Below are 27,752 nucleotides of genomic sequence, written 5' to 3'. Positions count from 1 at the left end.
CATGATCGATTATTACCACTACAGACGGACAGTGAATACGGTACTGATCAGATAAGGAAACTCCATGTGGGAAATTTATCATAGTTTGGTGTCTTACGATGGTCTATGAAAGGGATGGCCAACCTGCGGCTCTCCAGCTGTTTATAAAGTACAACTCCCAGCATGCCCAAACTACCTACAGCTATCAGCCTACAGCAGGGCATGGTGGGAATTGTAGTTTTACAACAGCTGGAGAGCCGCAGGTTGGCCATCCCTGGTCTATGATATCCCAGTGCACTGCCGGAGGATGTGCCTAATTTATGACAAGGCTCAATACTCATCAGCAGAAGCTTCGGCAGTCCATGCACCTAAACTGATGTCTTTGGCCCCTGCCCTCCCTCGCCACACCGCTTTTTTGGGAAATGGGCGAGGGTGGAGGAGAAGCAACACTTAAAAATTGTGTTCACAACTTTTTTCTAGGTCAAAAAAGTAGCATGAGGAAAATTTTGAATTCCCCTGATGACTCACAGTTGACCTCCCTCATGGTTGTCGGTCACTTTCCCCTTCTTCTTCATCTGGACCAGAGCGGCATGAAAGCTTTTATGAGCGATGGCGTGCTTCCGCAAAGCATGCTGCCCAGACTCCTCACTTTTACACCATGTGCCGCCAGGATAGCCACAATGTCCCTTATGCTTGCCTCCATACCTCCATCAAAAGAAAAAGGTTTGGTACCGTGTTAGCCAGCAGTGAGAAGTCTTGATGCTCTCCAAAAGAGAAACAATATAAAATGTAGTAATTTGATACCTTTTAATGGCTAACTAAAATACATGATGTTATAAGGCAAACTTTCGAGACTCTGAGGTCCCTTCTTCAGGCTGGAGTCTTGAAAGCTTCCAGTATAACAACGTATAACAACATCATTTATCACACACAGTTAGCCATTAAAAGGTATCAAATTACAATATTGTTTCTCTTTTGGAGGGCATCAAGACTTTTCAATAACTCCACGATACAGTGTTCACAACTTTCTCTATGGCTGACGTGTGGACATCAGTTCTCTAGAAAAGGAAAAGCAACAGCGAGCTAATGGTTGAGACTTCTTTCCTTGATAGAACTCTATCCCATACCTGGCGATAGCTGTGCCATTGAGGTGTACAATATTTTTACACTGAAAGCTTTGTAAAGTATTTAAGAATAATTTTTAACACAAATTGTGGCAGATAACGCACATATATAACAAAGGTAACATAAATCTGCAGCTCAACCAACATGTGCATGTTTGCCACTTAACTGTGGGCAGTAGAGGTTTTTCAGTAGACTTCCCTACACACAGCCTAGCAGAAAATATGGAGGAGTTCTCATCAAGACAAACCTTTTTAAATTGAAGCGGGCCCCGACATCAGCTGAGGTTTCAGGTTTCAGAAACTGATCAGCTGTTATTACCAGAAAAAGGAGACAACTGGAGGGACATTTTCACTGCAAGAAGAAAAGTAATAATACATGCCAGCTATTCAAATGAATGGCCATCCATGGAATATATGGACGTGCTGGGTCCCCCATAGAGAGAGTCTTCTGCTGGTGTGTACACTGATCTCATAGGGTCCCAAGCTTAGTATAGGCCTCCTTGTACCACTGATTTCCCTGTACGCAGGCGTCCAACACTCCCAGGCAATGCAGAATGCAAAGTGCAGCTACCTAGATTTCTGACAAATTTATCTTTTTCATTAACCCAAAAAAATTGCAATAAAAAAGTCACCCTCGGACTTATCCACTTTACCCGAGTTCTATGTCGGAGAAAGTGGAACTGGTGCTTCAAAAATATGACAATCATCCTTATTTCTCAATGTATTTATACCAGACAACTGTCTTACATGCTCTGATAAATCTCCTGCTTCACTTCACATATTACCAAGCTATCTGCCTGCAGCTACCACTAGGGAGAGCTCAGTGCAGAGAAGTTTATACAGTTACTAATGTCTGGAATCATCTCTTTGCACTGAGCTCCCCCTAGTGGATAGGAACAGAAGGAGGGGTTCAGTGGCGGGTTCCTCCGCCCCTAGCCCAATAGCAGCTGCATGATTTGCCTCCGTTAAAGGTGCGTTCACTGTTCATCTGTGTTAGCAGTTTTCAATGCGCTGCTGGAGGAGGCATGTGATGTATGGCGCGGGATAGGCCCACTTATATATGCCAAGAAGAGGCATAGGAAAATGATACATTTCCCACTTATCTATCTTGTTAACAGAGTTAATCCAAGTAAAGATAAAGATGACTTATCCTCAGCTGTTTCAGGTAGCCGCCAAGCTCACCAGAGCTTTCCAAGCACAGCGCTGTACATAGAATAGTGGCTGTGCTTGGTATTGCAGCTCAGCTCCTTTTAATTCAATGGGGCTGAGCTGTAAGTAGGCCATGTGACCGGTGTATGGTGACATCACTGGCGTAGGAAGAGGCTACAGTGCTCACAGAGTGCTGGCCTCTTCTAATAGCTGATCGGTGGGGGTCTTAGGTGTTGATATTGATGACCTATCCAGAAGATAGGTTATCAATATAAATTACCGGATAACCCCCAACATTACATTACTTTATCGCTTTTGTGTTAAGTATTGCATGCAGCTACAAACACATCTGAGAGTTAAAATCTTCATCACGGAAAACAAGCGGCGCGCTCGGTTATACCTGTAGTGATGAGCTCCCCTTCGTTACCACTCAACTCCCCCGCCTACCATTTACTTAGGAGGTGCTACAACTGACAAAATATGACAAGATCAGCCTGCAATTATAACCAACACAGCCATTCAAACAATAATGCAGCTGCTTTCCATATACAATACATTGCTTTGATTGACTCATTCATCTGCTTTAAGAAATTTATATCTGATTCTCAATTACAAGGGAAATACTGTGAATGCTCTGAATTCAATTGAATATAGATTTCACTTTTCAAACTGGTTGGTGTTTTATTGAAAGGCACAGATGAAACGTGAAGCTTCTTACAAAGGAGCACGAATGATAAACTGCCAATCAAGTTGATGCGCTTTATACCGTGGCTGTCTGACACCAACAGCTGTGACAAGAGTCAATCTCTTTGAAACATTTCTAATGCTGACAAAAACAAGGCTCAGAACGGTGTGCTTAAATCACCGGTTCCATCAGGCATTGAGGAATACACCGAAGGTTCATTTGGAGGTCTACAAACTTGTGTCGGAGCAACATAATGAAATACGACAATATATTTGGACTCCAAACCAGGTACATTATTCAAAGTAATCATTTCCTTCTATAATATGATTATTTCAGGCACGGCTTTGTCTTAGCATATCTACATCTCAATACAAGTCCCACTGCTCTACTGTATATAAAAAGAGAAGACCAAGAATTCCCAATTCTCGGCCTGTCCCAATTCTCAACACAGATTTATTTTATGGATATAAGGGTATGTTAGGTACACCTCTTCAAAATGACAGCTATCATGATCTAGACCTTTCCACGTAGTCAGTAAATATAGTATACAGCATTCTTTCAACAGGCAAATCCTAATGGAAATGTTTTTTAAGACTTTCCAACATGAAAAGAATACAACTGGATTTATGAGTTCATTCGTTGAGTAAATCTTGTACATAGACATGCTGTCAAATTTAGAAAACCCATTTTCCCAAACCCTATTAGGACGTTCTCTTGGTCGAGTGGCCCTAAAGGGCTTCTCTCACTCTGGAGGACCTGTCCCTCCTTCCATAACACAGACAAACAATTGATTTGAATGGGTACTGTGTAATGCATAATTTGCCCTGTGGTGGCACTGCAGGGAAACTAAACACTTACTTCAAGGTTTCCACAAAGATAAGAGCAGATTATTGAAGGTCCCAGGACTTTGTGATCTACTTTTCCCTCTGCTCACAAGTACTGTACAGATTGTCTAAGGTGGCTAACCCCTTTAATGAAAAAATAAAAAAAACTACTGGGAGAGATTTAAAAAGAACTATACGAGAAAAGAGCTGTTGACACTAATCAATCAGATTTCTACCAAGGTCCCCCAATAATGGCAGTAGAGCTGATCTTGTCACTTAACTATTTATTTTAATCTAGAAGAACACAAGGCAGGTCAAAGAGGATGGCATAATTACACCTTCTAAGAGAAACCCCAGCAGAGGTCACTCCCTAACCTAGACCACATTATACACTGTTTATTCACACCACATCTAACTCGCTTTTTAGAGAAAAACAGATCAGCTTCTGCCTGCCATCTTGGTGGTCAAAATCACTGACTAGCTCAGCTTACAACATTTTTTGTCCAGGTATCACCTAGGGAGGCATGGCCAGATGGCACCTATATTTCTGCGCCTGTGCAGCAGCATGCATGTCACAGGCAGTGTGTCTCCAGCAGAGATGATTAAAGTATGGGAAACAGATTAGTGGAGATTTTGTGACAAATCCAGAATAAAAGGGTTATAGGTGGTCACCCAGTGCATTCCTGCTTTGGTGCTATGCAGCAGCCCATGGACATTCTGCCTGATATTTTATTTTATAAAAAATCTACAAGTGACAGCGGTAACATCATGATGAAGTGGGATTTTTTTTTATGAAAAAGTATGGTTTTTCAACGACATTTACTTAAGTTGCATCTTACCAATAACTATTTGCATATGAAATGCCATTGTGAACACCCCAAAGAATGATTGCCTGTTATGCCCCGTGCATAAAGAATATGGTGGTTGTGAATGACCCTATGTAATAAGATACATATAAATCCACTTCTCTTCTGTAACCTTCCCAGCTTTTTACAATAACAAGTTCAGACACCGCCAACCTTGGCCTATGTACTTCTCCATAAGCCCTGGTTTCGCATAGCTAGGATAGGACACATAACTGACCTGAAAGGACCTAAACTGACTCTCTCGATTACAATACACTCCATTCAGAATCCAGTTTTTTTTACCGGACAAAAAAGTCCTGCATGCAGGACTTTTTTGTCCACTCTTTTTAAAGAAATCTGTGACGCAGATAAGAACTCGCCCTTATGCTGTTCTTTGCTGAAAGAACAAACCAACCTATACAGCCAAAATCTAGAAAATACACATACATAACTGGGAATGATACAATATTAAGGACTTACCTGCATGAAGATATGCCAAATCTGGGTTTTCAATATCTAAATGCTGTTCCTTGAGATGGTTACGAAACTCCATTGGGGCATTGGTTCCATAATCGCACTTTGGACAGTTGTACATTTTTACTCCTTCATGCTTGCCAGTGTGCAAAATGTGCTTGCGGACATTTTCAGCACAGTTTGACCTAATTTAAAATATAAATATATTGCTATTATGATTAACATAGATAATAATATAAAAATCATAGGTAGCATAGCCTTTTTTATATGCAACCATAATTATTTGGGTCAGATGTATGCAGGGGAGTAACTAAAGGCTCATAGGCCCTGGTGCAAGAGTTTAGCTTGGGCCCCCCCTTACCTGAGTGCTCTGTGGCCAGGGGCAGGGGAGCAGATAGCCTTCGTGCTGCCCTAAGGCAAAAATTGGAACGCCCCCACCCCCCCCACCCCAATGCCAAATTTTGACTTAAAGAGGACCGTTCATCTGGCAAAAATTGTGAACTAAGTATCATGATATATACAGCAGCGCCCAGGGATCTCACTGCACTTACTATTATCCCAGGGCGCCGCTCCGTTCTCCCGCTATGCCCTCCGGTATGTTCGGTCACTGGGTTATAGTAGGCGGAGACTTAGGGGACTTGGTTAGAGTAGGAGACTGCCCTTGTTCTCCTGGGCATCTCCTTCTCCTGGGCTGTAGCGCTGGCCAATCGCAGCGCAGAGCTCAACAGCCTGGGAGAAAAAAAAACTCCCAGGCTGTGAGCTGAGCACTGCGATTGGCCAGCGCTACAGCCTGGGAGGAGAAGACGCTCAGGAGAACAAGGGCAGTCTCCTCCTGCTATAACCAAGTCCCCTAAGTCTCTGCCTACTATAACCCAGTGACCGAAAATACCGGAGGGCATAGCGGGAAAACGGAGCGGCGCCCAGGGATAATAGTAAGTGCAGTGAGATCCCTGGGCGCCGCTGTACAGATCATGACACTTAGTTCAGATTTTTTTGCCAGATGAAAGGTCCTCTTTAACCACTTCCCTCCATCCATAGGTGTAACTTGACCTGCATGCACGTTCTATAATACCGGTGTCTTCTTATGTGGCCCAAGAAACTTTGGGCCCCCTCAGGCTCCTGGGCCCACTACCTCTGCACCCCCTATAGCTATGCCTCTGGATGTATATGTGGCAGCCAGTGCCTGCTGTCATTCTACTCTCAACAGAGAGAGCTGCTGCCACTGTTCTTCACCGATCTCCCCGCTACTGGAATCCAGCACACTGGCCCATCTCTCCTCCTTCCCAGGGGGCCTGGCCACCACAGTAACGATCTCTTTTCTTCCACGCAGGCTGCAACCTGCTTCTTTCCGGCAATGCCTCTCAATTCCCATAGAGCATGCACTCTCTCTGTTTCTTAAAGGGCCAGCTAAAAGCTGGCTATATTCGGGTACTTAAGCCATCTTCCTCTGTGAGAAGATGACTTAGCAATAGGTTCTAGTTGTCTAGTGTACAGCAAATGTGCACTATTTCTACATTTGTTTGCCTGTGTACCGACTATTGCCTGTTTCTCGGATTTGACCCTTCACTGCCTGATCTCTGTTCCGAAGCTGTGGTGCCCGCCCTGACCTCAGACAGTTTATATCGCACAAATTCTGCCTGCCCTGACCTCATCTTGTACTGACTACGGTTTTGCCTGATCCTTCAGTGCTCTGCAACAGTGTCTCTTGATCCCTGTGGGAAGCGGCCTGGTGGTTCTCCTGCAATGGAGTTCAAGGGGCACAGCGGATTCACATCCACTTGGTAAAAACGCTGAGCTTATTGATTCAAGACTATTCGACCATTATCAGTGACTGATAGCATTCTCTGTGTACATGTGTATACAGAAATAGCAGTCAGTCACTGATAAACACAGCCCCCGTGTAGAACAAAGCTCAGAAAAAGCAGAAACTAAAAGGTATAAATTGCAAGTTATGCTGATTTTTTTCCCCACAAGACGACATATCTGTTCAGCTCTTTTTGCTCTATAACATGCTTCCTGCAGATTGCACTAAATTTTGAGGTGATAGGTCCTGTTGAAAGTGAAACTCAGAGAAAATACTAAAAATCATTCATCAGGAGTTCATTGCATCCATCTATTTTACAGTTATAGGTACCTAATTGGCACCAATCCCCAATATCCCCAGATATTTCAGATTTTATACCCTAAAGGGGTTATGCCATGTCAAGTATTACTATGCAATGATTAGCACATTGTAGATAAAATATTATTGCAATGTATATGCAATAAGAAATATTGTTGAATTTTTATCTACATTGCTTTTCCCTCTCTGGCGCCCCATGCTGTTTATAATTCGGATCTAAGCGGTGGACTAACATGCTCATTAGCTTTCCTTTTCCATCCTCTTTGCTGTCCAGACACCTGTCATTCATTCATCCCAAGCTCTAAATTCATAGCTGTGTGTATCTACAGTATATCTCTCTAGACAGTAGCGAAGGAAACTGTGGGGGCTTTACAAACCATATGAATCTCTGGGGCTATATGTGAGGAGCTATTTTCTATGCAGGAGAGGAAGGGGCTAAGAAGTGATAATTACAATGGATCCTAGGAGATGCAGTTGCTTGACTGTCCCATGTGATGATATGCTGCCTGCCCACAAAAGGGAAGAAAGTCTTCCAGATATGTGAGTAAAAAAGAGGCCATCAATTTTCATCTGGTCTGCATATATTGTTTGGTAGCAATTTATATATGGCCAGCTAATGTGATTAAAAGCTTTAAAATATACTTACCTTAAAATATACTTAGGGATTTTGTTATGAAGTTAACCCCTGTCCATAAAGTCCTATTATGGCACATAGACATCACAGAGGCCCCCTTCTACGTGCAAGAACAAAGAGCCACTCCATAAGATTGACATCTGCTCTGGTGGACCTGGCACGTTCATGCATCACATTGTGCTGCACATGACCAGAGCAATAAATGCAGGAGAAAGGTGTGACTGAACAGTGCTTCCCTGACAAAAATAACTAATTGCCGGAGATGTGAGAAAATGGACCCACAGCAATCAGCTGAAAACCATTACGGCTTCTTTTTAAGAGTTGCTGTCTTCATGAGTCAACCCCTGTAAGCACCTCAATACATTTGGTTCAGAAACATATAAAAGATATACCAAAAAAAATTATGGATAAAAGAATTGGAAATATTCTTCTTTTACTGGTGCCTGAAACAGGCAAGACAGGATGGCTTAGAGAACATTTCTTTATTGTAAATATCAGTTTTTCTTTAATGACTGGTTCACTGTCAAAAAGAGGCAGGTGGTCATTTTCTCTGTCAAGCAAAACAAGAAAAAAAAAAGTTTTAAGAACTGGCAGTCCCCCAGTAGTGTCTGTGGTATCCTACTCCACAAGAGTCTACAATAAGATGGGCACATTTCACTTAAATATTTGTTTCATCTTGGTTATGCTAAATGCATTGTATGTTAATGGATTATTTTAGGGTAAAACTTTATGGACTACTAAAGAAGATCAGACAGCTAATAAACAGAATACACATAGCACAATAAACGTAATTAGCATTTAGTCCAAAAGGCATAATAAAATCTGAAGAAAAGGCATCAGGCCATGTAGTGCTCAGTTTTTTTCCACATGATTTATTTTGAAAAAATTTTTTTTTAGAAAGGTACATGATGTAAATTGTAGTGACGGTTATCATCCTACCAGTGGCTGTAGTTGTGCATTATCCACTCATTTATGGTCTTTAACTGTGACACGTCGACTCCCCAACATACAGTGTCTTATTAGTGGATAGGAAGTCAGTTTCTCTATTCGTTTATATGGGAGCCTCATTGTCAGTCTCATGGGATTGAATAGAAAAACCGACTTCTTGTTCACACGTAAGACAACTGTGCCAGTTGTCAGAGTATTAGTCGCATGACACAGGTGAGGTCCAGAAGTGAGTGGATAACTCAAAATGCAGTCACGGTAAAAAGATTACCTTCACTACAATTCATATTACGTACCTTTCAAATGGGCCAGAGAATAAAACTCTTTTGTCAAAGTGCTTCTTTAAGGTGGAAAAAAAGCCTAACAAAGGAAAAGTTTCTCTTCAGAGTCCCCACTGAACAAATGTATAAACGCCAACCTCTACACCAGAGATACACAACCCCATAATTTTTTTTTGAACTAACAAAGATAATATTCTATACACTAATTACAATCTCAAAATTACCAACAGATGCTCTTTGAGATTCTGTATATGCTGTATAATATGTGGCATGTATGTTTTTCTTCTCTCAAATTTGGCTTTTTAAAGTTTATTGAACGGGTTGGGTCAAACTACTTTTCACTCGAAAGTTCATTTTCATCGAATTACTCTACCTTCCACACCTCCTTGTAATTGATTATTTTTTTTTTTTCAGATTTACCTAATTTGCAGTTTAAATAAATGGTGGTATTTGGGAAACGTGATATAGCAGTGATATCTGTTGGGTGGCATACATTTACAGTATATTGGTGGCACAACCCCTTTAATAACCTCACAGTAACTGAGTACATTAATTAGGGATGTACAAGGTGATTTCACCAGCCCGGTTTAAATCTAATCATGTAACAAACCATGCCAAAATTTCACTTAACAAATAGATCCACAAGACATGAGCAGGAGGTAATCTTGCCAAGGGGTTATGTCTTAGGATAATACAGACAGTAAAGCTAGCTATGCATTAGAGAGCTCAGACGGCCATTTCTAAATAGTTGGTCTGTAAAGGTTGTTGTCTTGGATGACAACGCCATAAGAAAAATGACAATTCACAACTGATCAATCTCTGCTATGATCTGTGTGCTGGTCTTGGCTTCTAATAATGGGATACAGGTCAGTCATTTGGCATGAATGGCTTTCCAACTACAGTATTAAACAACGATCATAAAAATTGGTACATCAACTTTTTGAAAGAGAACTGCCATTGTGTCATGATAAGGTGATGATTGTCAGTCGATAATGGTCTTATTTGGCCTTTTCGGCCATCCAAAGTCTCTAGTGTATGGCCAACTTAACAAGTAGATAAACTAGATAAAGGACTGCATTGTCCTATAACTATTACACTACAATACAAACAACATGCAGAACTGTTGAAGAAGGACTGGTCCACCAGAGTACCAGAGAATCCTCTGGTGGGCCCAGGCTCTAATACTATAGTGGGTCCCAAAGGTCCAGAGAAATCAAAACAATTGGAGCTGCCTTTGGAGACAATAACGTGCCATTATGGTCTATTTCAGGCATGCTCAACCTGCGGCCCTCCAGCTGTTGCAAAACTACAACTCCCATCATTCCCTGAATGCCTACAGCCATCATCCTACAGAAGGGCATCGTGGGAGTTGTAGTTTTACAACAGCTGGAGGGCCACAGGTTGAGCATCCCTGGTCTATTTATTTGACTAAAAACCTATTAGACTTTAATGATGACATTGATGACATGGAGATTTGGGCCCCGAAAATAGTTTCTCTGGTGGGGTCAAGGAACCCCAGTCAAACCCTTATTGACCAGTTTGAGATCAATAAAAAAAAAGTGGCAGAAACATCAAAAATAATTCCAGTAAAGAATTTCATGTTAAAATATCAACATTTATCTCCAGCAGGTACTAAATCAAATAGGAAATTTGATGAAAAGAGCTACTTTTGTTAAATTGTGTTTCATTTCAGTAGAGAGCCTAATAGGAGCATAATGAACCACATGTCCTATAGCACCACAAGCACAATAAATGTTCACCCAACACTTGAAAATAGCAGAACTAACTCATCCATTGATGTAGACCATGACTAGGGCTTTTTATAACCATGCACATTTTTTTTATATATATACCTAAAACATACTTTTACCATACAATTGTTTATTACGTTGCCTTTACACTTCATATCACAAAAATGCTCTGATTAGACCTTTTCACTAGAATATCGTCCTCTTTTTTGGGCCTTGCACAGCTCTTCTTTGTCCCCTGTAAGTCTCTCAAATGTCTTATTTAAAAGGAATATATAGTACTCCCAGAAGACATTTTCCCATTTCTATTCTCTTCAACTCCTGTGAGCCCTTGTTCAGTGTGATAAGGCAATCTCCTTGGGGATCTGAGCTGTGTAGTTTCGTACCACGAGTGACAAGGACTCGACTTGAATAACTGCTGTGCGCAGGTTGTAATTATGTCAGCTGGAGTGTTGAACAAGGGGACTGATTAATGTGAGCCCCAGCCCAGGCACAGTCCCTATCAAAACCTTCATGCAGGCCAGCAGTGGGGATGGGTTAAAGCAGAAAGACAAAAAATGTTGTACGGTCCATGATAGATGAATTGCTCCAACAGTCTTCAGGCAGATGTTCCAGGACAGTATAATATACAATTACTCTGCCTTATCACCTTCTCAGGGACAATAAAGCTTCCTCCTACCATAGCTCATGTGAGTGAAGGCAAAATTAGTTTTACTTTTATAACACTGACTCGATCATCATGTGAGCTTGATTGTGCTTTCATACATGAGAAACATGCATGTTACAAGAACGTACGGGCAGGATTTTATTTGGGACATCACATTTAAGAGTTTTGACATTAGGAACCAATAGTTCATTTCTTTTTGTCAAAACTTTGCTCATAATCTGAAATATCATCTCTAAAGTGCTGGGGTATGAGAGAGTGAGACAGTTCTTAATAGGGATCTTGTACAGATGACATCATCTGGAGACACATACCACTTATTACTGACCCTATATTTACTGTAACTGTTTGCTAATGGTAACAACGGACCAATGCAGTTCGCCATATTGTTAGATGTCAGATATTGGTTATTTTTCAGAAATGCATATGTGATACTGTCCTGCAGACATAGTCACACACCACTACCATTTGTCATCGCAAACTAAATTAGGCTGCAAGAGACCCTATCAGGACAATTTAGGGCTTGCATTTTGCAGAATTCAGCAACTTCTTATCTTGTGAATGCACTGGTAAAGTAGACGTCACAGGAAAATTCATCTTTAATGGGGGTGGACTGGCCATAGGGCCGCCAGAGCTCTCCTTACTCAGGTGCTGTTCTGAATTCAACTGTGTCACCATTCTCGGGATGGTCATACTATTGATTACTGTGGTGAGGGTGACAATATTTTGTGGTGCACTGTGGTATTTTGTGGTGCACTATGGTATTGCTGGTCCTGCCTACTTTTGTTGTTCCTGCCTACTTATGCGGGCCCTACCTACTTGTGTTGACCCACCTCCTGTCAATTTGAACCTGCCTACCAGTCTGTCCCTGATCTGTCTACAGATTGAGGATTTCTGCTGGTAGTTTTTATATAACAGAAATTCAAGCTTAAGATGTAAGGAAGAAAATGTCACTATGTACTGTAGCATAGAATATACAAAGAGAAAGGAACGATGGATGGAAGTAAGTAAAAAAGAAAGCCGGAAGACGAGGGCTTGTCCTTATACACAGCAGGAGAACAGAATAAGAAGATCTGAAGCTTCCATCAAAGAGCAGACAGGAGGGGGATATTACACAGCCACAGGTTCCATAGGCACTGTACCTCACCTGCAGTCACATATCAAAAAGTAGGCAAACAGCAAACATTAAACAAAACTCTGCATTACACAATGGTAATAGTACACATGTATTTAAAGCCCCATTAACTTTAAATAGAACCTGTCATGCTGTGGACCCTAAGCCCGCCACCATGCCTCATTAAATGAAATGACAATGGTACTATACATGCCCCTGTATACTAAAATCCAAATCACATTCTATAGTACAGCACGCTGCATGCAAATAGTGACAATATAAGGAATAGCTAACTAGAAAACGCTACAAACCTCTGACTTCCCTGGATGCTCTACAATGCTATCAAACCCCTCCAAAATATCATATGTGCCATTGCCCTGTACCCCCTGGGCACGCAGAGTGATGTACAGTGCACTGCTTCATCGCTGTCCTGCACATGTGGGAGTCCTCTTCTCACAGCCCTGGTATGTATGGGGGACTGTGATGAAGATAAGCACTCTACACCTTGCTGCACTGTGCATGCTCAGGAATTACAAGGCAACAGTGCATGCAGGTGCTTTGGAAGAGGCAGACAGTGATGTACAGTGGCGGGGAGAAGATGTCAATCAAGCCAAGAAGGGTAGGGTTGGAGCCTAGACTGAGTAACTCTTGATATAAGAAGTGTGGAGGATGCAAATGGAAAACATGATCAAGGGGCCCTGCATCACTCAAACCAAAAAGTTTATTAAAATGCACAGACTAATAAGTTTCAATGGGGCACGACTGTCTTCCTCAGGCGCCCCTTGATCCTGCTTTCCATTCCCGTCCTCCATACTTCTTACATTTATTGGGAATCCAGCGAATGGCCCAACAGGAAGGAGCAGCGGTGACTTTCAAAGATAGCCAGACACACGTTTCTCAGAGCTGTCCCGGGAGCTGCAAAAGCTCTATTCATTTCTATGGAACTAGAGCTGGGTGAAAAATGCACAATATAGAACATGCTGTGATTTTTGCTGAACACAGAGATCAGTGTCGGACTGGGGTGCCTAGGGCCCGCCAGTAAAATGTATTTTAAGGGCCCACCGTACGGATACATTCAAATATTACCTGTTCACACAGCAGCAAGATGCTACCAGATGATTGAATATTGGGATCCCTGCAGCAACTTTGAGAAGGTCCTGGGTAGAAGAGGACACTGGTAGCTTTCCTCTATACCTAGAAGTCATCTCGGCTCTGATCCTGTCTATAATAATAAACTGGGGAGTTTCTTTAATAATCTATCAAGTATTTTCTATGAACATAGGCTGGTTGTGGTGCTGTACATTGAATATATGTATGTAGTGCAGAAAGGCTACTGTGTTATGTGCCACTTGGGGCAGGGGTGGGAGACTAGGGGCCCACCGGGGGTTTCACCTGTACCCCTGTGGGCCAGCCCGAGCCTGAAAGAGATGATGTGTGAAAAAGGACGCTCATGTGCACAGATCCATAGAAATGAATGGGTCAGAATTTTGTGCGGGTGCTATGCGTTTACTTGACGCATCTCATCCAGATAAAAAACGTCTCACTTGTGTTAAAGAAGAAGTCGGAAATGCTGCATATAGAATACAACCATTTAATGGGGACAAAATAACCAGCTTAACAATTAGACACCATCTAAGAGCAAAATATACATTTTATGCTGTAGATATCTGAATTTATAAAAACCGAATATTCCATTTTCTTTAAAGAAATCATCCTGCTGAATTGGATTGTGATCTAAGGTTCACATAATAGTCTACATTTAGATATTCTGCCTGCTATGCTGAGAAGGGCCTGGTTTTCTCAAGCTTGCGATTCAACCAATCAGGCTGTGATCATATCACTTAGGTCTTCTCTGAACAGTAATAAATGATTTGGTGGATAATCATGATTTTTAATGTGCCGGATATTTATGACTGCAGTCAAGTGTAAGGAAAAAGGCTACAGGCAGTTGTAAAGTAGGCTCACATACTTTATATACATATCCTGAATGGATGAAATGTCATAAATATTTATATGCAAATTGAAGAAGGTTTTTTATACGCCAACATGAACACACAAACCTGAAGCATGGCTAATATAAAAGGCCAACACGAGACGGCTTGTTAATACCGTACAGGTTTTCCGTGAAGGAAAAATATATTAGTAGATTACATTTCAAGTAATCGACGGGCAATTTGAAACATGTAGCGGAATCAGTATTTTAAATCTGTGGTACTGCGAAGGGTAATCCACCACCTATATAACACAACAATAAAATAAATCTCGCCCAGAGCTTTCCAAAGTTATACCGCATCTTACAAAGCCATGGCAAATAAAAACTAGTGGAAGTAAGAAAAGCTAGGTGTGGGGAGCTTTTTCAGAAAAAACTGGAGGATGTTCACAAGACCTTACTTTAAAAAGTAAATTAAAAGTTTTTTCTGGGGTATAAATGAGTTAAAGGGGTTGTCGGGGTTCAGAGCTGAACCCGGACATACACAGAATTTCACCCAGACAGCATTTCATGCTCCCCCTTGCCCTGCAGAGAATCACGCAGCGCAAGGGCTTTTTTTGTTTATAACAACACACTGCTAGGAGGAGGCTTCCGCCTAGCAGTCTTCACGTCACCGGCTCTGATGGGCAGAAGCCTCTGTTTAGCAGTCCTCATGGAGAGCCCCGTACGTCACCGGAACTCCATAAAATGCCTCCATAATCTGCTGGCCACAAACGATGATTTAGGTGATGGCATTAACGATCCTATTACCCGATGAATGAGGGTTTCACTCATTTGTCGGATACTTGGCGGCATCTTTATAGCGGCAGATTATTGCTCATTACCAAATCTGCCTGAACATCGGGCAGTCTAAGGCTCCATTCACACATCCGCAATTGTGGTCCGCATCCGTTCCGCAATTGTGAGGAACGGGTGCGGACCCATTCATTCTCTATGGGGACGGAATGGATGCGGACAGCACACAGTGTGCTGTCTGCATCCGCATTTTCGGAGCGCGCCGCTGATCTTCCGGTCCGCAGCTCCGGAAAAAAATAGAGCATGTCCTATTCTTGTCCGCAATTGAGGACAAGAATAGGCATTTCTATGGGGTTGCCGGCCGGATCCGCAATGCACTACGGACATGTGAATGGACCCTAAATAGGCCTTTAGTTCCAAGGCTGTGTGTCAATTGCCCTCCCTCGACTTTGATAGGGCGGGGCATCTTGCCTGGCCATGCCATCCCATAACGTGCCACGTCCATGTGTTACAATGAACATCTATAGGCTGTGGAGTGGGACATACGATAAATGTGTTACAATTGCTATGGAGGGAGTAATTGTAGGGGATTAAGTTGAAAAATGGCTATGCATACCAAAAAATATTATAACAATATCATTGGTTAGCTGCAAACATAAGGAACCAGACTTCGCAAATTACATGTGATCCCACAACCAATTGAAAGCTATTCTTTTGGTTTAGGGTGGCAATCCTTTCTAAAGAAGTGGTACATTTTTTGGGGGGGATATGTGTGGCATTGCAGCACACCTTCATCCACTGGGAGAGAACTCTTCAGTGGCTGACATGGAGGATACCAAAACTGGGAGCTTCACCAGTTGCAGCTCCATGAGATAATAAATATTTAACATCTTGATTACAGTTTTCTAAGGAAAAAAAAAAAAGAGGATCTGCGCTCTTTATTTTTTAGAAGTAGCTCCACTCTGGGCCATGTCTGGTAATGTAGACATAGTGGTGCAGTTTTTGGAAATTTCACTAGAAACAGCCCAATGACAAGAGTGCTGGATTTGTCAAACAAGTGACACCAATGATGCTTAATGTACCTCATTGATTTAGCAGTTTACACAGTCAGTGTTTGATCAGTGGTTTCCATAGGTAAGGGCTCATGCACACGACTGTTCACAAAAACATGGATACCGGCCACGTGTTCCGCATTTTGCAGAACAGAACGTCCTGTCCTATCCTTTTCCTTAAAATGGACAAGAATAGGACATGTTCTATATTTGTGTGGATGATACCGAATGGACATATGGATGTGGACAGCTCACTGCACTGAGGTGAATAGGTCTGCACCCGACCAGCAAAAAATGCGGACCAAAAATAAGTTTGTGTGCACAAGCACTAATTATAAGCCAAAACCAGGAGTGGATCCTACGCAGAGATAAGGTATAATGGAAAGATTAACGCTGGGTACAGACCTGAGCGTACTCTGTATGCGCGATTTTATCGGGCGTTTACATACGCGGGAGGGAAACAAGCAAACGCCCATTGTCGCGCGTTCCCGGAAGTCTATGTGCGGGAACGCGCGACCATACGCCCCAAAGAAGCTCCTGTACTTCATGGGGCGTAGGGCGTTTTACAGCGTGTTCATATGCGCTGTAAAACGCTCAGGTGAGAACCATGCCCATAGGGGACCATTGGTTTTCGTCTGTTGAGCGTTTTACAGCGCGTAGAAACGCGCTGTAAAACGCTCAGGTGTGAACCAGCTTACACCTGTTTTTGACCTGTTCCTGCTTTTGGCTACATCACTGATGGACACCACTCACCAAACGCGGACTGTGCGAAAGCAGCCTTATAATGGTGCTGTTGTTTTTCCGGATAAAATAGCGCTCTGTGTAGTGTGTTTTTGTTTTCATCAACTGAGACAGAATCTGTGACGGAGCCTCCAATGCAGATATGAACAGAGCCTTAGGAGATGTTCTCGAACAGCATTGAAAATATGAAGCTAAAGAAAACTTGATTTAATTGTGGACCAAAACTAATTATTTTTACAGTTGAGCACCCCACGATAGAATCAATAAAAAAAAAAAAAAAGAAGGATGAGTGAATTGAAAATAAGCTCCTGCCAAAATGTTAAGTGACAGGCTGATATAGTTTATTCATTATATACGCCAACTACTGATATAATGGGGCAGATATAGTAAAATATTGTCTAAAACACAGACTACACAGTCTAAAAACATGCCAGATTTATCACAGTGGCTGGTGCTGGATAAGGTGGTGAATCTGGTGCGCCACCTATTAGTTGGTTTACTTTGCGCCAGAATTTTGTTGCAAAGTTCTGGCGCAATTTTGGTGCATCTTAAGCTACATCCCTCCGTTACCCGCTAAGGCTACTTTCACACTAGCGTTCGGGTGTCCGCTCGTGCGCTCCGTTTGAAGGGGCTCACGAGCGGCCCCGAACGCATCCGTCTGGCCCCAATGCATTCTCAGTGGAGGCGGATCCACTGAGAATGCATCCGCCTGCCAGCGCTCAGCCTCCGCTCCGCTCCGTGAGCGGACACCTGAACGCTGCTTGCAGCGTTCGGGTGTCCGCCTGGCCGTGCGGAGGCGAGCGGATCCGTCCAGACTTACAATGTAAGTCAATGGGGACGGATCCGCTTGAAGATGACACCATATGGCTCAATCTTCAAGCGGATCCGTCCCCCATTGACTTACAATGTAAAGTCTGAACGGATCCGCTCAGGCTACTTTCATACTTAAAAATTTTCTAAGTTTTAATGCAGACGGATCCGTTCTGAACGGATGCGAACGTCTGCATTATCGGAGCAGATCCGTCTGATGAAACAGCCTAAGTCACACCCATTTTCTGCTACTTATCATATCTAAAACATTTAACAAATGTGCTGTAAGGCACATGGACAAGAATTCTGATGTATTTGCAACAGTAAATCTGTCCCAATTTTTTTTTTACTGATATTATATACAGTACTAAAAATGTTCTCTCCATATGTAGATATTTAGATACTGAAAAAATGTTTAGAAAGACCGATGATTAGATTTAAAGGGGTTATTCCATGGTTAATGTAAAACATTAAAATCTGACGTCATATAATACATGACACCTTAGAGATGAGCGAATTTCATATTTTGAAATTCGTTCACGCTTCGTTTGGAGGTAAAAGCAGAATCGCGTTATGGATTGCGTTACCACGGACCATAACGCAATTCTATGACGGAATGCATAACAGAAGGCCTTTAGAGGCATTCCGTGATAACAGAAGTCTATGGGCTGCATAACGGATCCGTCCCGTTTCCATTATGCAGGGGAGTCCTCTCCTGCATAAGGAAACGGGACGGATCCGTTATGCAGCCCATAGACTTCTGTTATGACGGAATGAATAACGGAATGCCTCTAAAGGCACTCCATTATGCATTCCGTCATAGAATTGCGTTATGGTCCGTGGTAACGGAATCCATAACGCAATTCTGCTTTTACCACCAAACGAAGCGTGAACAAATTACATAACATGAAATTCGCTCATCTCTAATGACAATCTTTGTCATAACAAACTTTGATCCAGCCCTGTACATCACATGGATCCAGAAATCACCCCATTCGTTGCTCCATTTGCTCTGCTAGATTTATTTCAAGCTGCCAGCTCACTGGGCCTGCACTTTCCCAGGAGACGTGTCCTTTCTACTGCAGCTGCTGGCAGTTGAAGGATAGAACTGAGCATGTGCTTCCATCTCAGTGAGCAGGACAGACAAAGTAGTAAAAGAGCAAACAGCAGGTGGCGCTATACACATAGATTTCAGTGAATAACTGTGGCTATACTAAATGTATACTACACGCAATGGCAAAAGTATTCAGATCCAGGTGCTAGTTTGACAAATGTAGAATATTTTTTTGTGGGACAACACCTTTAAGTATTTCAACAATTGATGTCTATTTGAAACATTCGCCCTCACACACAGCAATCTTAGACACAGTGGCCTAGTTAAAGGCCTGTAAATCCTTCTGGAGTATCAGAGCCGAAGTATTTATATAATCTAAATATCTGAAACACAGAAAAAACAAACTCAAAATCCTCTTTTCCTCTTAATTACCTGTAATCACACCATGGACACATGTACGGCTTCTCCCCTGTGTGGACTCGCTTGTGCCTTGTTAAATGGGACTGAGTTGTGGAAGCAAAATTGCATTCATCACACTTGAATGGCTTCTCACCTGAAATGTATGACCATAAAATATAACATTATTAAAAAACATAAGAATCTAGTGATACAAAGTAACCAGAAAATGTCTCTTCAAGGATAGACTTGATAACCACATTCAGACATTAAGCTGGTCACATGGATCCTTAAAAGAGCTTTCCAGGACTATTTCTAGGATAGATCAACATCAGATCGGCGGAGGTTTGACTCCCTGCACACGCGGTGGAACCGAGCTAGTGAAAAACAGCTGACCAGAAGGGGTGCAGGGAGCTGACTCCCACCAATCTGATACTGATGATGTATAGCTCATGAAGGATAGCTCATCAATATATACCAGATTTTTCACCTTATAAGATGTATCAAATGTCAGTGCGTCTTATGGGGTGAAAACTAATCATTATGGAAGGGCTCATTAGTACAGAGCTCGGAGAGCGCTGAATTCACCACTCCCCGGGCTCTGTTCTCACCACTTCCTGGTGTTCTCCTGCAGGCTTCTCATGCTGTGTTCTGACCTGCGCACAGCGTGAGGACATCAGCGCAATGTGACCTCAAGTTATGCGACATCTGGTCACAGCACTGTGTGGCAGGAAGACCAATAGATGTTAGGAGCAGCAACTGGAGCAGGAGAGGTAAGTTAATTTTTTTTGTCTGCTCAGAGAATGGGGGTCTGATCTGAGGTCTGAATGAGGGGAGCTCTTATTCACATTTGGGTTCTGATCTCAGGTCAGATTGGGGTCATTCACATTGGGGACTGATCTGAGGTCTGAATGGTGTCTTATTGACATTGGCGGTCTGATCTGCAGTCTGAATGGGCTCTTTTTAACATTGGGAGTCTGGTCTGAGATCTGATTGGAGGTCTTATTAACATTCGGGCTCTGAGCTGAGGTCTTATTTTCCACTCCAGAAGCTTATTTTATCTTTTGTTACAATTGTAATATACATTAGGTACATAGTAGTGTTGTTACTTTTCTTACTGAGCACTCTATTCCTGATTGATCAGCCTCCAGTCCTCCATTGTACCAAATGACCTGTACTCTCCAAATACACAGCATTTTTAGTGAGGACCAGAAGAGAGTCTCTATGCATCCTCTATAACAGTCTCAATGTACATTACAATAAGACTAAAAAGATGAAAACTTTTCCCAGAGTGTTTTTTAAACACAGCTGGATGTAACCAGGAGCTCTCATGGTAATAATAAAAAGGGAGACAATGCAGCCATGTTTGCTGGTCCGTAAATTACACTCACTACTTTCTATACATATCAAATTAGGTATCTGTCTCTCAAAATTCTCCATTTCGGCTCCATTCACACAACCATATTTTTGCTCTACATCCAATCTGCATTTTTGAAAAGGGTCGGATGTGGACCCATTCATTTAAATAGGGCTGCAAAAAATGCAGACCGCAAGCAGTGTGCTGTCCGCATCCGTATGTCCATTCCATGTACCTGCAAAAAAGATAGCACATGTCCTATTCTTGTCTGTTTTGTGGACAAGAAAAGGCATTGTTACAATGGGGCACATGAAAAGTGTGTGGGATGCACACGGACTACACCCGTATTTTGCGGATCCGCAATTGGTGGACTGTAAAATGGATAATGTCGTGTGAACGCCCCCTTGTCTTGGTAGCTCGGTTGCAGATAAGCAAATATTATCCGTTCTAATGGAAATAGTGCTCCATATAAGAAGAACCCCCCCTCCCCCCGTTACAGTACTTAATAAAGACTTATGATGTATGTTGCTGCCATATAAAGATCTATTTTATTGATGTTATACTCACAAGACACCTTTTCCTACATTGTAGAATACATATCAATACAGCAAGAATCCAGAAATTAAAGGGCAAAACTGCAAGGATGCCTTAAACCTGCATCCCCCCGGGCATTACAATTACAGTAAGCAAAGCAGGATTACAAAAGGATATAAAATCTGTGTTATAAATAACATGTATCCCTTGTCCATAGTGAGTACGTATACTTTGGGCTTTCTGTTAATGTGTCAAGTTGTTGCTATATTTCAGCTGATATAACAGGAAAAGTACGCTGCATTTGCTAATACATTTTTGTAAACGTATTGCCTCTAAATGTACAACTCCATAGACGATTATTACACACTGCATTAATTAATAAAACATAACTACTTTAAAATATACAGTATTGTAGTAATGCAGATACTATAGATATAGTACATTATCATTTAAGTGGCAAAATACTTAGGGCTTATATTTTTCCCATATTTATATTGTGTAATATTGGTATACCACTGTGTGCAGCATAGATTTTACTTTGCTCTACATGTTTGATGTTAAGTAGTTAACAGCAGTCTTTCTGTATAGCCTGGACTTCCCTTCCCAGTCTGGCACTGTAGTCTGGACCACCACCTATAACTACAGTCTGCTACTGTAGTCTCGACCACTCATATAACAGCAGTCTGCCACTGTAGCCTGGGCCACCACCTATAACAGCAGTCTGCCACTGTAGCCTGGACCACCACCTACAACAGCAGTCTGCCACTGTAGTCTGGACCACCACCTATAATAGCAGTCTGTCATTGTAGTCTGGACCACCACCAATAACAGCAGTCTGCCACTGTAGTCTGGACCACCACCTATAACAGAAGTTTGCCACTGTAGTCTGGACCACCATCTAGGGTTGCACCGAGTATCGAATTATCGATACTTTTTGTGGCGAATACCGTACCCTTTGTGCCCCAAACTGACATCAGACATCAACTACGTCGAGCTCACGAGATACGGTATTGTCACTGGTTATCAAGGCGTGACGTTACGCCCTCCGGGAGGAGAGGGTAAGGTCAGTCTTGGTACAGTTTTCACAGACTCCTCCTGTCCACACGAGCACAGAGAGGCAACAAGCTGAAAGAGCATTTTTATTGCCCTAGTGAAACAGCGCATTCCATTCTCAGCCCGGAAAGACTGCTACCAGTTCCTTGTTTGATATAAGCCCGGTCCGTTAATGGGATTATATAGGGTAAGAAACCAACCCGCGGTAGCGTACTACTAGGCCGAAACACGGACGTGGGGATTCGTGATCGAGATACCAGACAGCACAAGATTTAATTATATATTTAATCGCCTTAAGGGCTCACTAGACAATACACTATACACACAAGGATATATACAGTGGTCTGAGGTTACAAATACAGGTGGTATGGTACAAACAGGATTACACAGAGCAAAAGTCAGTTTACCAGATGGATGAGTCCTTTTGGGTTGTGAGGAGTTCTTAGCTGTATGCACATGGAGGGCAGTGATGTCATCAGGTTGCAGGTCCCTCCAAACACATGGCATGATGTGACCCTCCTTCAGATTAAAGACACGCTCGCTTGCTGGCACAAGCCCTTTAAACTGTGGACGGTCCCTCTTCTTCCCGCCTCTGGAAAGGGTCCCCCCCCTCCCTGCTGATCCTGGCAGCTCAATGACCCACAAAACCCTTTAGGGTTCATAGCTCCAGACCAGAAGGTCACAGGGAGATGGTTCTGGGACCAACAGACCCGCCTGGGTTCCGGCTACAAGTAGAGTCCAAGCATGGTACCGTTATTTAGTTTCTGTCGGGAGATATGTATATCTCCCTTCCCTGGCATCCTATTACCAAACTAAGAGTAGGAGCCTGACCGCCTTGGCCACAGGATCGCAAATATATATTTGACTTATGTCTGGGATGGACGGGCGATTCATAATTCCTTATGAATCGCCGGTTCCATGATGTCTGGGGGGAAAAGATAGATCTGGGCAAGGGCTGAGACCCCCTGCCGGGAGTTTTCCTGCAGGATTAACTTGGCCTCCGTGCTGTCTGGGTTAGGTGTGATTATGCCCACATGTCGCCTCCTTGAAGCCAGAGCCCCTGTGGAGTTCACTACCTCTGCTATCTGACAAGCAGATGGTTGGAGTGAGAACTTATTTAGCATGAACACTGAGAAAGGTGAATCAGATGAAAATCATGGCTGCCATTAAATAATGATCCATATTCCTCACACCTCCCCCTTTTAGAGGGCACCAGGGGGCAGAACCGTCCCGTGTTCACACGTGGGCCCATCCGCACCCGCTCCTTGCCGGGATAGCCCGTCGGCGTTCCCGTGGTCACGGCCCTTGTGGCGAATGGTCAAGTGATACTGCTGGAGCGCCAGACTCCAGCGTAGCAGCCTTCCATTCGTCCCTGATACGGTGTTTAACCAGCTGAGGGGGTTGTGGTCAGTCTCCACAGTGAAGCGGCGCCTGTATAAATACGGCTGCAACCGTTGCAGTGTCCAGACAATGGCCAGGCACTCCTTCTCCATTGTGCAGTATGCAACCTCCCTCGGCAGGAGCTTCTGACTCAGGTACAGAACGGGGTGTTCCTGGCCTGTAGTGTCGACCTGGCTGAGCACGGCACCGAGGCCAAAATCACTGGCGTCGGTCTGTACTATAAACGGCCGTGTGAAGTTGGCTGCTTGTAGTACAGGGAAGCTCGAGAGGGCGGCCTTCAGTGCCCGGAAGGTTGTCTCGCAGTAGTTTGTCGAATCGACTGCGGAGGGCAGCTTCTTCTTAGTGAGGTTCGTCAGGGGCTTTGCCAGGCTACTATAGTGGGAAACAAACCTCCTATAGTACCCGGCGGTGCCCAGGAAAAACATCACCTGTTTCTTGGTCCTGGGGGTGGGCTAGGATGCGATAGCATCTACTTTCCCAGTCCACCACCTATAACAGCAGTCTGCCACTGTAGCCTGGACCACCACCTATAACAGCAGTCTGCCACTGTAGTCTGGACCACCATCTAGGGTTGCATCGGGTATCAAATTATCTATACCCAATCGGTACTTTTTGTGACGAATACCATACCCCTCGTGCCCCGAACTGACGTCAGACGTCAAATACGTCAAGCTCACGAGATACGGTATGGTCACTGGTTACCAAGGCATGACGTTACGCACTCTTGGAGGAGAGGGTAAGGTCAGTCTTGGTACAGTTTCCACAGACTCCTCCTGTCCACACGGGCACAGAGAGGCAACAAGCTGAGAGAGCCGTTTCACTGCCCCAGTGAAACAGCGTGTTCTCAGCCCGGAAAGACTGCCACCAGTTCCTTGTTTGATATAAGCTCGGTCCGTTAATGGGATTATATAGGGTAAGAAAGCAACCCGCGGTAGGGTAATACTAGGCCGAAACAAGGACGTGGGGTTTCGTGATCGACATACCAGACTTATGTTTGGGATGGATGGCCGGTTCCATGATGTCTTGGGGGGAAATGATAGATCTGGGCAAGGGCTGAGACCCCCTGCCGGGAGTTTTCCTGCAGGATTAACTTGGCCTCCGTGCTGTCTGGGTTAGGTGTGATTATGCACACATGTCGCCTCCTTAAAGCCAGAGCCCCTGTGGAGTTCACCATCTCTGCTATCTGACAAGCAGATGGTTGGAGTGAGAACCTATTTTGCATGTACACTGACAAAGGTGAATCAGATGAAAATCATGGCTGCCATTAAATATTGATCCATATTCCTCACACTTTTGTACCTGGATTGATTTGATACCGGGATTTTCCATTTAACAATACTAAGCTGCGTTACTGCACAGCCTAGTATTTGAGAACATGGAGCGCTCTGCTCTCAGTGAGTGCCGTGTTCTCCTCAGCAGCACAGTGGAAAAGGAGAGAGTCTCTCCCTCCCTCACTCTGCTGATGCTGCCACCAATGAGAGGAGAGAGGGGAGGAGGAGGGGAAGCGCTGCAATCCGCGGCAATTAACTCCTCAGGTGCGGCACCTGGGAGGTTAACTGACGCAGATCGCAGCGCGTTGTCATAGAGGTCGGCTGCTGGGTATGTGATTCTGCCGCCGCCACCCGCCACCTATATTTAAATTAATGGGTTATCTTCATTGGTGGCGCAGTGCGCCCCCCCGACCCCAGTATTATAAACTGTAATTATTGGTGGCGCAGTGCACCCCCCCAAACCACAGTATTATAAATATTGGTGGTGCCGTGCGCCCCCCCTTTGACCCCCCCTAGTATTAAAGTCATTGGTGGCAGTGGCCACAGGGTCCCCTCCCCTCCTCCTCATTGGTGGTGCAGTGGAAGCTTCTGATCGGAGCCGCAGCAGTGTAATCACTGGGCTCCGATCAGTTACCATGGCAGCCAGGACGATACTGAAGCCTTCCATGGTAAGCTCCCTGCTGCTGTGTGCACAAATAGATCTCTATCAGAGCGAATAGGTCAAGGGATTCAAAGATCCCAGGTTCTAGCCCCTAATGGGAAAAATAGTTATTAAATAAAAATAAAAAAAATATTAAGTTTAAATCACCCCCTTTCACAATTTTACATATAAAATATATAAACAATAAATAAACATATTACATATGGCCACATCTGAAAAAGTCCAAACTATTAAAATATTAAAAAAATCTCCTATGAAGTGAAAGCAGTAACAGAAAAATAATTATAAAAACCACACGATTCGCTTTTTTTTAGTTACCTTCTTCCCCCAAAAATCAGCATAGGACTGTTCTATTATGGGCCGGACGTTCCATAAAATACAGAACGCAGGCGGCTTTTTTGGCGTTTTATTTTTTTCGCGTGGTATCGTATGGCAATACTTTTTTATGGTATCGAAATCGAATAAAAATTTTGGTATCGTGACAATCCTACCACCATCTATTACAACAGTCTGGCACACATGACCTATTCTGACAGAATGCCAGTGTAGTATGGACCACCCCTATAACGGCAGTTTGCCACTATAGTCTGGACCACCGACTAGAATAGCAGTATGCCAATATAGTCTGGACCATGCCCTATAACAGAAATCTGGCTGTCTAGTTTAACATGCCCTCTATACCACTACGGCTGTGTAATCCAGCTTGCCCTATAAAACAGAAGTCTGGAGTACCTATAAATGTAGACTGTGTATTCTAGACCATTTGACATAGAAGTCTGGCCTTGTCACCTAGATCTCCCTACAACTGCAGTCTTGTTATAGGGTGAGATACAGACTCCACAAACAAGTTCTGGCTGATTGGCAGGGGACTTAGACCTTATACGTATCAAAAATGTATGGCCTATCATTAGGATACACCATCAATATTTAGGTCTCGGGAAAACCCCTTTAGATAGAGATCTAGCTTTACTTAAAACTGACACATGACAACACTCACAAGGTAAGTCATTTTATCAGAAATTTTATTTCCTCAACTTACAATTACTGTATGCATCTCACATTCGTAATATTTTGTTGCTGGCATTTTTTTTCTGTCTGAAATGTAGGAGGCTGTTCCCTACCAAAAAATCAAAATGATAATTGACTAACACTTCAAGCAGCTATTTTATTTCAGTATATTAAGTCAAGCACTTACTCATTGATGGCTTCACAGATTTGTGATCATTTCCTCTCAGCTTTCTCCGCCTCTGAGCTTACTCGGGGACTTTAAATGGGCAGTGTGTAATTAGTATTAATAGGGAACATTATTGAAATAAAGCTAGAAAATCTCTCATCTGTAGCTGATCGTTTTAATATTCCTATTCTCAGTTCTAGTAGCAGCACAGACTCTGCACTGTCATGACAATAGTCATCTAGTACATTTTCCATCCTTGATTTAAAATGTAGCTACTAAGCATCTATCACTTAAGTAAATCATAATGTATTAAATACATTTGCAAGTTAACAAATAGTGCATGGCTCAAATGTAGTGTTTTTGTACTTGCCACTAGAGAAATCCAGATTTAAAGGAACAAAACTCTTTTAGGAATAGAGTTTAATGTAAACCAGTGGTGGTCAACCTGACCCTTGACACCATCTTATAGTATAGTACTGTAACTGTGCATAGAAGATTTCAGAGATAGGGAAGATACCAGAGTATCAGTTCTCCTGTGCATAAGGGTCCATTCACACGTCCGCAACTGTTTTGTGGTCCGCATTTTGCGGACCGCACATAGCCGGAGCTATATCAGAAAGGCCTTTTCTTGTCTGTGGCTGCGGACAAGAATAGGACTTATTCTATTTTTTTTCGGGGCCGCGGAAAGGAAGTTCAGCCCTATTGAAAATGAATGGGTCTGCACCCGTTCTGCAAAATTGCGGAATGGATGTGGACCCATTTTGCGGACATGTGAATGGACCCTACGGTGGAGCAGTGCTCATCATTATTCTGGGGAAGGCAACACCACTTGGATTTCCCATTCCATGGTGCCGAAGGTGCAAATCGGTTCCAAGAAGAGCTTGGCCCCTGCTACAAACTCTTAAACTGGGCAATACTAGGTAAAATATGAACAC

General features: G+C 43.1%; 1 protein-coding gene across 1 annotated transcript in view; it reads right to left on the bottom strand.

The window, feature by feature from the left end:
- ZNF407 (zinc finger protein 407) overlaps window positions 1-27,752 on the bottom strand; it is a gene marked incomplete at its 5' end in the record, with an annotated part of 558,459 nt that overhangs the window by 182,889 nt on the left and 347,818 nt on the right. The window contains 2 exons of the mRNA XM_040433918.1: window positions 5,087-5,265; window positions 19,403-19,523. Of these exons, the coding sequence (XP_040289852.1) occupies window positions 5,087-5,265; window positions 19,403-19,523 (300 nt within the window). The remainder of the gene's footprint in view (window positions 1-5,086; window positions 5,266-19,402; window positions 19,524-27,752) is intronic.

The sequence above is a fragment of the Bufo bufo genome, chromosome 5 (assembly GCF_905171765.1).
Source record: "Bufo bufo chromosome 5, aBufBuf1.1, whole genome shotgun sequence".
NCBI classification, from domain to species: Eukaryota; Metazoa; Chordata; class Amphibia; order Anura; family Bufonidae; genus Bufo; species Bufo bufo.
The sequence above is the reverse complement of the archived record's forward strand: the minus strand, read 5'-3'. Positions and strand labels throughout refer to the sequence as shown.